Source organism: Bubalus kerabau, chromosome 3, assembly GCF_029407905.1.
Source record: "Bubalus kerabau isolate K-KA32 ecotype Philippines breed swamp buffalo chromosome 3, PCC_UOA_SB_1v2, whole genome shotgun sequence".
Classification (NCBI taxonomy): domain Eukaryota; kingdom Metazoa; phylum Chordata; class Mammalia; order Artiodactyla; family Bovidae; genus Bubalus; species Bubalus kerabau.
The window spans coordinates 100,883,464-100,895,793 of record NC_073626.1 but is presented as its reverse complement, the minus strand read 5'-3'; the positions used below and the strand labels follow the sequence as shown (position 1 = coordinate 100,895,793).

At 45.4% G+C, this 12,330-nt stretch overlaps 1 protein-coding gene across 12 annotated transcripts in view; it reads left to right on the top strand.

The window, feature by feature from the left end:
- The window catches only part of KIF5C (kinesin family member 5C), a 162,184-nt gene that overhangs the window by 119,909 nt on the left and 29,945 nt on the right, over window positions 1-12,330 (top strand). For all 12 annotated transcript variants that reach the window (XM_055572631.1, XM_055572639.1, XM_055572640.1 and 9 more), the window contains 4 exons: window positions 2,660-2,848; window positions 6,226-6,343; window positions 9,015-9,091; window positions 10,391-10,500. In XM_055572631.1, coding sequence (XP_055428606.1) covers window positions 2,660-2,848; window positions 6,226-6,343; window positions 9,015-9,091; window positions 10,391-10,500 — 494 coding nt within the window. The remainder of the gene's footprint in view (window positions 1-2,659; window positions 2,849-6,225; window positions 6,344-9,014; window positions 9,092-10,390; window positions 10,501-12,330) is intronic.

Sequence of the window (12,330 nt, the reverse complement as noted above, 5' to 3'; positions counted from 1 at the left end):
TAGGGCTTCACTGGTGGCTCAAGCAGTAAAGACTCTCCCTGCAATGCAGGAGACACAGGAGACGGGGGTTCGATCCCTGAATTGGGAAGATCCTCTGGAGAAGGAAATTGCAACCCACTTCTGTATTCTTGCCTGAAGAATCCCATGGACAGAGGAGCCGGGCAGGCTGCGGTCCATGAGGTCACAAAAGAGTTGGACACAATTGAGTGACTAAACAGCAACCACAAATGACTTTTTAGGTCTTAGGATGTGAACAGTCACTTCACTTGCCTTTTACTTGGCCCAGAAACGGCACCTTGGGTGACTGCAGTATGCTCCAGAGATGTGGGTGAGGGTGATTCCTATACAGGCAAGATGGAAGGGGAGGCAGTCTCTTCTGCTGAATTAGCCATCCACACTGGGCCTCATGGTCTAGTACATACATTTCAGTCACTGTCAGACCCAGAGGAGAGTTATTAAATAATCCTACAGCAGCAAACTCTGATTCTTCTTTTTAAAATAACAGTATACTGGAAGTACTAAAAACTCTGAACTTATATGACTACATATATGAGCTCGTAAGTGGTAAGAAACCTTTCAGTTAATATTTGCTTGGAGTGCTGTTTTGTTTTGTTTTTTCCATCAGCCGTAGATTCAAAATCTCGTTTTTGACCTCCTAGAATAAGTATAGGCTTCAGAAGTTATGGTTCTGGTTTGAGGGAAGAAATACCCAGTTCTCACTTTGGAGAATGCCCATTTTTGTAATTTTTTTTTTCTCTACTCATCTCCAATTCAGATGTCACCTGGGCACAGAACACAACGTGCCCTCAGCTGAAGAACATCTTAGAGGAGGAGGTGTTTGCTCCCTTCCCACGACACCCTAACTCGGTTCAGCAATGTTCTCACCCCCAGGAGCTGGTATAGGTTGTGAATTCCACACAAAAGAGCTGGATGTCCCCTTACCTTTATACAGAAAGATAATACACAGGGCACACTTGGTCAGGCTAAAGAATGAGTTTCTCATCTCTGTACCATGTCAGACCGATCACCAAGGCACGAGGATAAAACTGAACTTAAAGATTGTGGGCTTTTCTCATCTGTTATCTCCATGATACTGGATTATGAAAGGAGTGTAATGAGTGGTATTGGTAGGCAAATCACTGGCAGTCAGAAATGTAACTGATTATTAAGAACCTCCATTAAAGTAAGGGGCTTCCCTGGTTGCTTAGCTGGTAAAGAATCCGCCTGCAATGCGGGAGACCTGGGTTTGATCCCTGGGTTTGGAAGATCCGCTGGAGAAGGGAATGGCTACCCACTCCAGTATTCTGGCCTGGAGAGTTCCATGGACTGTATTGTCTGTCCATGGGGTCGCAGAGGGTCAGACGTGACTGAGTGACTTTCACTTTGGCTTCTGTTCAAGTTAAGATGGAGTCAGATGTTGATACTTGTGGATTTTCTTGCTGTGAACCTGGACTCTGCATTGTGTTGGTTGACCCTGAGACATTTAGAAACATTGTTGGGGAATTTTTAGGGGAAGGTTGACACCAGATTACAGGCACTCAGCCCTGTCCAGTGTACTTTTTACCTGCTGCCAATTTTCAGGGTTGATAGACCACTCCGTGTTCCTAGCTCTTAAATATTTACTGAAGAAAATAGTCATACGATGAGTTAATGACAGCAATAATGACAAAAGTGGGCAGATGGAGTGTATTATGAAACATCAGAAAAAGAGTTGGAATCACTGTCTTAGAATAACTGAAGCCTCTGTTCGTGGGATGGGTACTGGAGAGGGCTCTTGTTTTCTCCTGAGGTGCTAGGATGCCCTCTGGTGGTTAAACAAAATACTCGCAGTTACTTTGCTCCTCAAGGATATCTCCGCATCTCAGCAAATGGGTTCCTATCCCAAGTATCTTGATGCATTATTTGTATCCTGTAGAGCTCTGAAAATTAGACAACAAATATGAAATGGTGCAAGAATTCTGGTTGTCAGAATCTTTTCTTCTAAAGGTGAATTTAAACTGTTATTCTCAGGTGATCTTAACTAAGCGAGATTCCTGCATGCTTGGAAGGGGCAGGCATGCAGGGGCAAGGAAACATTGGTCATAATGAGAAGTCATGCAGGAAGACTTTCATCCAGAGGTGTTTCTGGTGATAGCACGTTCCTGTTCATTAGATTCTTTAATTGAGAACTATATAGAGAATCCTCTGTACTTCAACCTTTGCTTATAGAAACATGTTCAAGCTCTTAGACTGCTGTTTCTCTGGATAACAGACTGTAGAGAACATAACTGAAGTTTTGAATGATTTCTTTTGGGACTCAGGATCACCTTTAGGAACACTGGGTTTTGTTGCCCTTCCAGAAATGTAAGGAACACCTCTTCAGAGTTATCTCTTTTTACAATTTCAATATCTTTTGCTACTGATACCATCTCTTTCATTCTAGAAAATCAATTGTAATGAAAAGCCTGGTTAATTGAAGATTATAATAATTGAAGTTTTATCAGAGGTTTCAGAGAATGTAGGATTGAACCTGTATTTCAACTTGTGGTTCTCAGCTTGTGGTCCTGTGATTAGGAATTCTTAACCCAGAAATCCACAGACATCCCCATGGACAGGTTTCAGGGCCCTGTGAACCTCTGCTAATCGTAGGCGTCATTGAGTGGTTCCCTCCTGTGCTCAGTTGGCAGATGTGAACGGAGTCATTGAAGAGGAATTCACCATGGCCCGGCTGTACATCAGCAAGATGAAGTCGGAGGTCAAATCTCTGGTGAACCGCAGCAAACAGCTAGAGAGCGCCCAGATGGACTCCAACAGGAAGATGAATGCCAGCGAGCGGGAGCTGGCAGCGTGCCAGCTGCTCATCTCCCAGGTAGGCCACCCCTTTGTTCATCATGTCACACCCTTGTGCTCTGGAAATCTGTTTCCTCCATGCTCTTACTGAGGCTGATGGTACCTAATAGAGACAACTGATGGACTTATCCATGGCCTCCCAGGCAGTGACCGGCCAGGCTTATTCTTAAGGCTAGGTTTAGTTGTACAAATTACGTGAATTACCTTCAGTCTTTTTTTTTAAGGGATGTGTCTACATATCTTTATCTAGCTATTTATAAATAAGGTAGGTAGATAGGTAGGATAGATAGTGATGTATAATGAGTGGAAAAAATTCAGTCCAGTTCAGTGGTCAGTCATACCCGACTCTTTGCCACCCCATGGACTGCTGCATGCCAGGCTTCCCTGGAAAAGTGGGAAAGATTGGGTGGCATCTAAAGCACCTCTCTGCTAAGGCAGCGTTCTTTGGTCTTTTAGTCTCTGCCACAGATCCGGTTTAATATGGGACAGCAGAAAGTGCTGCCACTACCAGGATAGCCGTAGCAGGGAGCATTTTACCGAGTGCTTACAGTGCCCTGCATATCGTGTTAAGCGCTTTACCTGCATTCTCTCACTTGATCTTCAGAAGAATTCTGATAGGCGGGTGTTATGACTGTCCTTGCTTTTTAGATAAGGAGAATGAGACTTGAAAGAGTAAATATACTGTCCAGACTCAGATAGCCAGTGAAAGGCAGAGCTGGAACTCAAACCTTTGTGTGGAAACTCAAAGCCTTGAAGGGATTTTCAAGCCCCAGTGATAAGGTACTCTTCTGTCCGTTAGGAAGCATTTTCATTTTAGCATGGTGGTTTCAGAAAACTGCAGCCTTGTTTCTGGTCTGGCCCTGCACCTGAGGCTGGTGTTTGGGGTTGAGGCCTCTGTGAGTGGTCCAGTGTGTGCTGCGCGCTGCCTCGGTCCAGGCATTAAAATAGCTAAAGTCATTTGGGGAGAGCAGATACCAGCGTGCAATGGCACATCTGACAGTGCTGAGGAGCAGATGAAAGCATACTTCATCCTGTGTGCTTTTAAACATAGGAGTGTGTCATCATACAACCATCTCCAGCCTCGTCTCCTACTGTAATCATTTAAGAGATGCAAATTAAAGCATCAAGTTTCCATTTTATAAATAACATAGTAAGCTAAGAAGCGTTGAAGAGATTAGTCAATGCTAGTGTGTAATAGTGAAATTTATATACTTTGTTGAGAACAGTATAATTTGGTCAGTCCCTTTGGAAAGCACCTTGGGAATCAAAACCCATAAAAACGCAAGTATACTTTGGCCAGTAATTTCACTTATAGCATTTTTCATTGGTAATGAAAGTGAAAAATTTTCATTTCATATGGTATTATCATTCCATGATTTAAAATATTAGCACTTACATGGAAGATATTGATTACAATATTACTTTCATTTTAATAAAATAAAATAGGCAACTATTTATTGAGAGACTAATAACATAAAGTTACATGGAAGGATATTATGCAGCTCTTACCAAAAATGTATGCAACCTAGTCATTTGGAAAGTATAATTATATAAAGTTAAATAAAAATGGAAATGCCGAGTGACAGATCTATGCTATACCTTGCAACTTGGTAAAATATGCATTTGTATAGATAAGACCAGGAATATAGGGGGAAAATAGTTGATAGAGTGGTTTATGGGTGAAATTTATACTACTTTTTTGGATTTGCTGGACTCTTTGACATTTTTATAATTTATGAAAATTGAGAAGAAGAACAATAAACATTAGGGCATAGTACACTTCAGGTCTGATTTCCAGGTCACCTGTTACTCTGAGAGCATGTGCTTCTGAAGCACTCTGTCCCTAACATTTGAAGGCCAATGCAAACGCACAGACAGAGGCTCTGCGGCCCAAAGCCCTCTGTCTTTCCTTCCATCTGGACACATCAGCCTCCACGTCCAAGTCAGGCCCCTTCAGCACGTTCTGTGAGCTGATGGAGCTGTGCAACTGTGTCATGTAACCTACGTACATGGATGATGGAAGCTGCACTGCTGCTCCTGGGGGTGACCTTAGGGTCATTAGAGTAACGAGTTTCTAGTTTTCCAGACTCACTGTGATCTAGAGGAGGATGTGGGTTCCAAGTGGGCATGCTCCCTTGGCATAAAACTTTGCTCGGTAGACTGGGGTACAGCCAGAGGACTGCCCAAGTCGGGTGCTCTGAAGTGTCAGGCCCAGGACTGGGGCCCCAGTTGCCCAGATCTTAAGGTGATACACACTCAGGGTGTATGAGGTTGGACTCAAAAACATTAGGATGGTTTGGGGTTAAAGAATAACCATGTTGGTTAGTCAGTGCCTTCTGCATTAGCAACAAATACAGTTTTCCCTTAGGTGCTGTTTTGTACTAGGCCACAATTTACGCAAAACCAAAGATTTAGTCATTGTTGCCTGGGGTTCAAAAGTAAGAAAAACCTTGTTTCTCTATTTTCTGACATGATCTAAGGAACCTGACAAAATATTTCCAGCTAAAATGCTATTATCTCCTTTGTTTATAATCATCCTTGTCACCAAAAGCTATGCTTATAAAATATCTGCTCCAACAAAGTCCCATTTCCCAGAGGTTATTTCATTACATTAGAGCTCCATCTCCAGGGTCCTCCTGCCTAAATATGATCCATGTAGATATGGGGGAGGAGGTGTCTGCATATTTCCATCTGCCTCGAGGTGACTACTGTTCCTGTTTAGTCACAAGCTCTCATTCATTCATTTATTCCTTCACTCCATTATTATATATTAACTCTATGCTTTCATGGAGCTAACAAGTAGAAAAAAAAAATAGATGAATCAAATAGAAGTTAGGTGCTATAAGAAAATGTTGGGGCCCAAGTGAGAAGGATCCAGCCAGGCCCATGTCTGGCAGGGTGTTGGGGAGAGCTTCCTAGGGAGAGGAAAATGGAAACAAAGCCTCTGAAATAGGAATTGCTGTGCTTAAAAGGCAGAAAGTGTAAAGACATAATACTTGAGTTCCAAAGAAGAACTCCAAAGGTGCAGGTTCAAAGAATGAAGCCCGCAGCCTTGACACTTTTCCAGCCCCTTTCTTTCCGGCAGACTCTGTTTTTTACAAAGCAGAAAACCAGCTTGGGCTTTGGTATTTCAGTTTAATAAATGGTAAGGAAGGACATGGTAAGGAAAGCCATGTGCAGGGGAATGAGGCAGAGAAGCACATGGGAAAAAGAAGACTGTCTTAGTCTGTGATCCCAGATCCCAAGCCAAGGGCAGAATAGGTACTTGGCTGTTGGGACTCGAACAGAGGAGTCAAGAACTCCTCTTCTGTTGCGTTTCCTGTTGAACAGTCCTGGGCAAGCCAGGATAATCACTCGCTAGTCATTCACAGCCCCCATCTGTTTGCTCATTTAAAGCATGAAGCCAAGATCAAATCCCTGACGGACTACATGCAGAACATGGAGCAGAAGAGGAGACAGCTTGAAGAGTCCCAGGACTCGCTCAGTGAAGAGCTGGCCAAGCTCCGAGCCCAAGGTGAGCAATCAACCACTTTGCAGGTGTCCAGCGGTTGGCCTGAATCAGACACACTGTAGTTGGCTGGACTCTTGATGTTTAATTTTGCTCAAAAAAACCATTTGTATGTCTACTGAAAACAGTGGCCTAATTGGAGTGGGGTAGGGGGTAGAGAACCATCTAGAAGACTGCCCCCACCCCTTATCTGCTTCTCTTTGCATTTTCCCTCAGTCCACCCTGCTGCCCAAGTCAGAATCCTCTCCCTTCTTCACCTCCTGCCTTCACTCTGTCACCAAGGCCTGTCCATTCAACCTGCCAGATGCTTCTCTGGTTCTGTGCATCTCCAGCTTCATTGTCACTGTCCTTAATCCTAATTAAGAATGTGGCTCCGTTCACTGACCAAGTGGCTAAACCCTAGCCTGTTTGAGGCTGACCACTGTGCTGTATCCCAAGGGAGGATTCCAGAATCAGGTTCTGCCTTATTCCAGCCCCAGTCCTCCAGCCTTTCCATGCTGTCCTGTTGCTCTAAATATCAATTCTGAACTTGCAGCCATGGTTCCCCTGCATCTTGAATCCTTTGAGCAAACTCTGCCTTTTCCAGGCAGTCTCCTGACCCCTTTGTGGAAGAATGTGCTCAGCACATAGGAAGCACTCAATAAATATGAATAAATAGAAGAGATTCGAGAGAAATGACTGGAAATGTAGAAACCAGGACAGGATTAATGATGTATGTGTTGTGGTGAAACGGGAATACACATTTTATGAGTTGCAAAGAAAGCTGGTAAAATCCCTTTGGGAAGCATTTTGAAAATACATATTAATTGTGCTAACACTTTTCATACCTTTTACTCCTCAAATCTCAAATATTTGTTGCAGAATTCTCGAGAATTCATTGTTTATATTAGTGAGAAAAAAGGAAATCACCTAAATGTCCAGCAGTTAAATGAACTATGGTATGTGGTTTAAAAGAATAGGTTTTTTTTTTCATCTTGGAGATGAAATACATGAAGACCAAGCAACAGTATTTACAATGCATTAGATTAAACATCATAGTATGTAATTTTATCTTTACTGTGGTTATAACATTTAAAAATCACTGGGTACTTATGTTTGAAGGCCTATAAAATTAATATTTGAAGGGAACATGGTTTTAGTAGGGTAACAGGATTGGTGACAATGTTATCCTTTTTTATTTATTGTTGTATTGTCTATTTGCTCAGTAAATACATTTTGCTTCAAATGGCAATGTAAATTAACAAAAAAGGATAACACACCACCCCAGCTATGCCCTTGTAAGGTTTTCTTTATGAGATGAGGGATGTTGGGAATAGAATGCTCTACCCAAAAGTTGACGTGGAAAAGAAGCTTTCCCTCCGGTCAGTGGCTTCTGCATTGGTGCCACTGAGTGGAAACAAAATCAGAGCAAGAATAGCTGATGTCCACTAAAAAAGATGCATAACGTGAAAGTTGCCAGTTAAGTTTTATTTGGGACAAGATGAGGACTGCAGCCCAGGAGATAGCACCTCAGATAGCTCTGAGAAAGTGCTCCAACAAGGTAGTGTGGGAAGGTCAATATATATGATTTTGGTGAAGGGGGAGTTCACATAATCAGGCACTTATCTTACATAAGGTTTTCTGCTGGCCACGAGGAGCTAAGTTTCACCATGAAGGTATTTAGTGCTTTTCTAGATATGAGGAGATGCAAGGATTGGAATCATGAAATCAGTTCCTGAAAATATCTATCTAAAACCCCATTCCACCGGTTTCCCTGGAGCACAAAATGCCTCATTTCTCCACCCTGAGCTCCCTTCAGGGCATGTTGAAGGTCAACAGCTGCAGCAACACAGGGTTCAGTCTCTGCAGAGGCAGATGGCAAATGCCCTTGGCAAGTGCCAATTTGTAGTTGACACTGAAATAAAGTGAAACAATGGAGAGAATACTTAAGGACTTGAATGTCACTGTCGGAAACCCTTTTGGTCCCTCCACCTGAGGCTGCCCATGGTCCACTGGGCTTGGCGAGACCACTGACCAAGAGGAGGGTGGGGCTGATGCCCCCTCCCCAGAGGGGTATCACATAGCACCATGCCCCCAACACACAGCGTGGGCTTCCTGCTTAGTCTGGAGAGAGTTATTTTATGTTGCTATTTTCTTTGCGCTTGTCCCTAGATTATTTTCCTGCTCCAGATTCTTAGAGAATACCCATGGGAGGTAAATTAGCTCTTTCCGAAACTCTAATAGTGGCAGGAATCCAAATACCACTAATATTTGCAGAGAGCATTGCCGGTGACCATGCACATTTATGCATACTGGCAGGAGCGGCTCACCAGGCCTGGTGGGGAGCAGTCCCCTGAGGGCATGGAGTGGCAGCCCCGTCAGGTACAGCATGACCGCTCCTGGATCACATGTCCCCTCCAATCGCCCTTCTCCCTGGAGGACTTCCACAGTCTCCCTGGAGAGATCAGCCTTGATTTAACAAGCTGGAAGTCCTGAGTTGTGGAGGGTATCTAAGAGTGACATTCAAGAAGTCTCCCTTCAGAGGCATGTTCCTTTATTCCATGGTGGTACCTTGGTGAGATAAGCTGATGTTTCACCATATTCCTTTCTGTTGTGGGTTTTTTTTTTTAAATTTTTACTTTCGGATGGGAATCCTGCCAGTTAAATCTTTTTCATTATCCTTTAAAATTCAAAACAGAAAAAATGCATGAAGTCAGCTTCCAGGATAAGGAAAAGGAGCATCTGACCCGGCTGCAGGATGCTGAGGAAATGAAGGTGTGTATGCAGCCCTTTCCAGGAGCCCCACACGCCTTGGGACTGGATTTCCTTCATCTGGGAAAATCCAGCTCCTTTCCAAGATGTGTAGGTGAGGTAGGAAGGAGGGGGGCGGGACTGGGGCTGGGCATCAGAGCTGCTCTCAGAGGGTGGCTGGACTTAGAAGTGAGATGGACGTGCCGGTGTCCAGGCCCGCTGAGATGTCTGCAGACAATAATTGCATTGCATCAGTACATTTCTCTTCCCACTCACGAGCAAGAGGGAGAGAGTGCACCTTCCAGTACTGTGCTGGCCAGCCGTCACAGCCTCCGCAGAAACAGTCACCCCTCTTTTGAATGGAAGGGAGCACCTCCCCTCTATCTTTTAAAGAAATACCCCCAATTTGAATTTTCATCTCAAGCACAGGGGTCTTTATTTTGGTCCCATTTTAAACAGAAATGGAAATGTGGGAAAGAAGATTGGGAAATAAGGGTTTTAGGTGGATAAAATGAGACAGGAGAAAATGTAGGACTTTTGATTGTGTGTGTGTGTGCGTGTGTGTGCACGCTTAGTTGCTCAGTCATGACCAACTTTTTGTGACCCCATGGACTATAGCCTGCCAGGCTCCTCTGCCCATGGAATTTTCCAGGCAAGGATACTGAAGTGGGTTGCCATTTCCTTCTCCAGGGGATCTTCCCGACCCAGGGATTGATCCCTCGTTTCTTGCGTCTCCTGCATTGGCAGGTGGGTTCTTTACCACTAGAGCCACCTGGAATAGTTTTTGACAAGCCGGTTCCAAGCTCCACTGGGTGTGAGTCCCATAGTTGAAGTGATGCCATGCTGTTCGGCCAACAACCCTGCCTCACCTGGCTGGGCCTCTCCTGGGTTCACATCACTTTGGTGGAAAGGTCTGCTTGGAGCATCATCATAGATCCATGCAGTGGACAGGGTCGGGAGATTATTAACATTTTACTGGTGGAGAAGTGCAGCTCAGAAAGGTGCCATGGCCTGAGGTCAACCAGGTGTAAGAGGTCAGTGACCTCAGGGTGACCTGGCGAGAGAAGCTGTGTGGCTCAGGCGAGCTATGGAAGGTGAGGCAAACCCTTTCCTCATGAAATATGGTCATTTGCCCATGGGAACTACTCAATTTTCTAACAGATCCTTGGATATTGTTGTCCCTATAAAGCAGGGTAGGTCCTGGGCCCTGGTGTGGGGATCTGACAGCTGAGGGAGGTGGGATAGGAGGTAGCGACCCAGTCTTGGCACAGCGTGGGCTGAGAACCAACAGCAGCTGACACATTTCCCTGGCCTGGGTTGCAGAAGGCTCTGGAGCAGCAGATGGAGAGTCACCGGGAAGCTCATCAGAAGCAGCTGTCCAGACTCCGGGATGAAATCGAGGAGAAGCAGAAAATCATCGATGAGATTCGGGAGTGAGTTGCCCCGGGGGACTCGCAGGGCATGGAGGCGGGCACAGGCCCTGTGCCAGCCCGGAGGGACATAGCGTCTAGCCCAGGTCTCTGCTTTCCCTGCCCTGTGGGCGCTGGGCTCTGCCTTGGTGTCACAGGAAGCTGGGTTGTGATGCTTCTGAGGTCTGTTCCCCATCTGGAGTCCAACCTCTGGGGGCTCTGGTGGGCAGGTGGCAGGTTGGCCCAGCTGCCCTGCCTGGTGCCCTGCAGAGCAGGACACATTGGTGACTCACATGGACAGACATGTGCCCCTGTAGGTGGGGACGAGTTCCTATGAGAGTGTGAAAAAAACTGATTTGGTGCTGACTCGGGGGATCTGCTGGGTTAATAAATGCTCCAGAGGAGACCGTCAGCTCCTGCTGCCTCCTCGCCCAACACATACCTGTGTCTGTACAACCTGGAGCCACCAGGTCACACGTGGACTCTTAGGGACCCACGCTGTTGGGTGTCTGTCTGCGCTCGAGGACGTCATTGCAGCTGGGCTCCAGTGACACCTTCTCAAGGCCATTGTGTTGCAGCTGCTGCTGAACAAACCCCCTGCTCAGTAACAACCCCTCCCCACTCCTCTCACCTTCCCACATCATCAACACAAGTCCCCAGGCTGGGAGGCACCTTTAGGATCCTCTCCTGAGGATTCTTATCATTTTTGCACAGTGAGTCCCTTTGCAGAACAATGTATTTTCATATCTCAAATAAAAGAGGAAAACAAAGAAAACCAGTTATATTGAAATATACTGAAATACAGTTCATTCCATGCCCCCATGTCCTCCGCCCCAGTCTAGACTAAAGGTTCCCTCCTTTCTGTTTTTATATAGATGAAGAAACAAGATTTCTATACAGAATCAAAGCTAAATGATTTCCTTAAGATCATACTGTTAAACAGGAATCAAACTGGAGTTGGAGTTATTCTCCAGACTACTGATCCAAATCTCTTTGCTTGTATCGCACATTTGCATTTTAAAAGCAAAAGTGTAAATGATGCCATGGGTAGACTCTGTGCACAGTCTACCTAGGAAAGCACTTAGCACCATCTCTCTCCTTTGGGACCACCCCATGCTCCCTCTCAGGTTGTGCCTTCGCCTGTAAGCATGGCTTTTATTTGTTATTCTGATGCTGCTGCTAAGTCACTTCAGTCGTGTCCGACTCTGTGCGAGCCCATAGATGGCAGCCCACCAGGCTCCCCCGTCCCTGGGATTCTCCAGGCAAGAACACTGGAGTGGGTTGCCATACCCTCCTCCAGGGGATCTCCCCAACCCAGGGATCAAGCCTGCGCCTCTTATATCTCCTGCATTGGCAGGTGGATTCTTTACCACTAGCACCACCTGGCAAGGACTGAGGTACGTAAAATGGCCCAGTGTTCCCACCCAGGTGGTGAGTTTCTTTTTTGCAGCAGCCCAGACTTACTTTGTGTATCCTCTCTCTGACCACTGCCCCGCTTCCCCCTCCTCCCCCACCCAAAGACCTCACAGAGCAGAATGGTCCCTATGTCAGCCAGGGAGTTGGACTTGGGAGATGTTTTCAGAGCATCGGACCAGAGAGGAAGGGAAGGTCAGAGTGGCCAGATAAGGTTCTGGGAGTGCATGCGTACCATCTGTGGGGCAGAAAAAGAATTCTTACTGGGCTCTCTTTTCCTGTTTTAAAATATTGGCCCCTTTCCCATCTCATTTTTTTTTCCTTTCCAGAGCTCTTGCATAAGCCAGCTATAAATACATTCTTAAAGCCTTATGTTTCATGCCTCTTAGATGTTCCCAGAAATTAGTTTTCACTTGGGCAGGGAGGAAGCTGTGAGGTTGT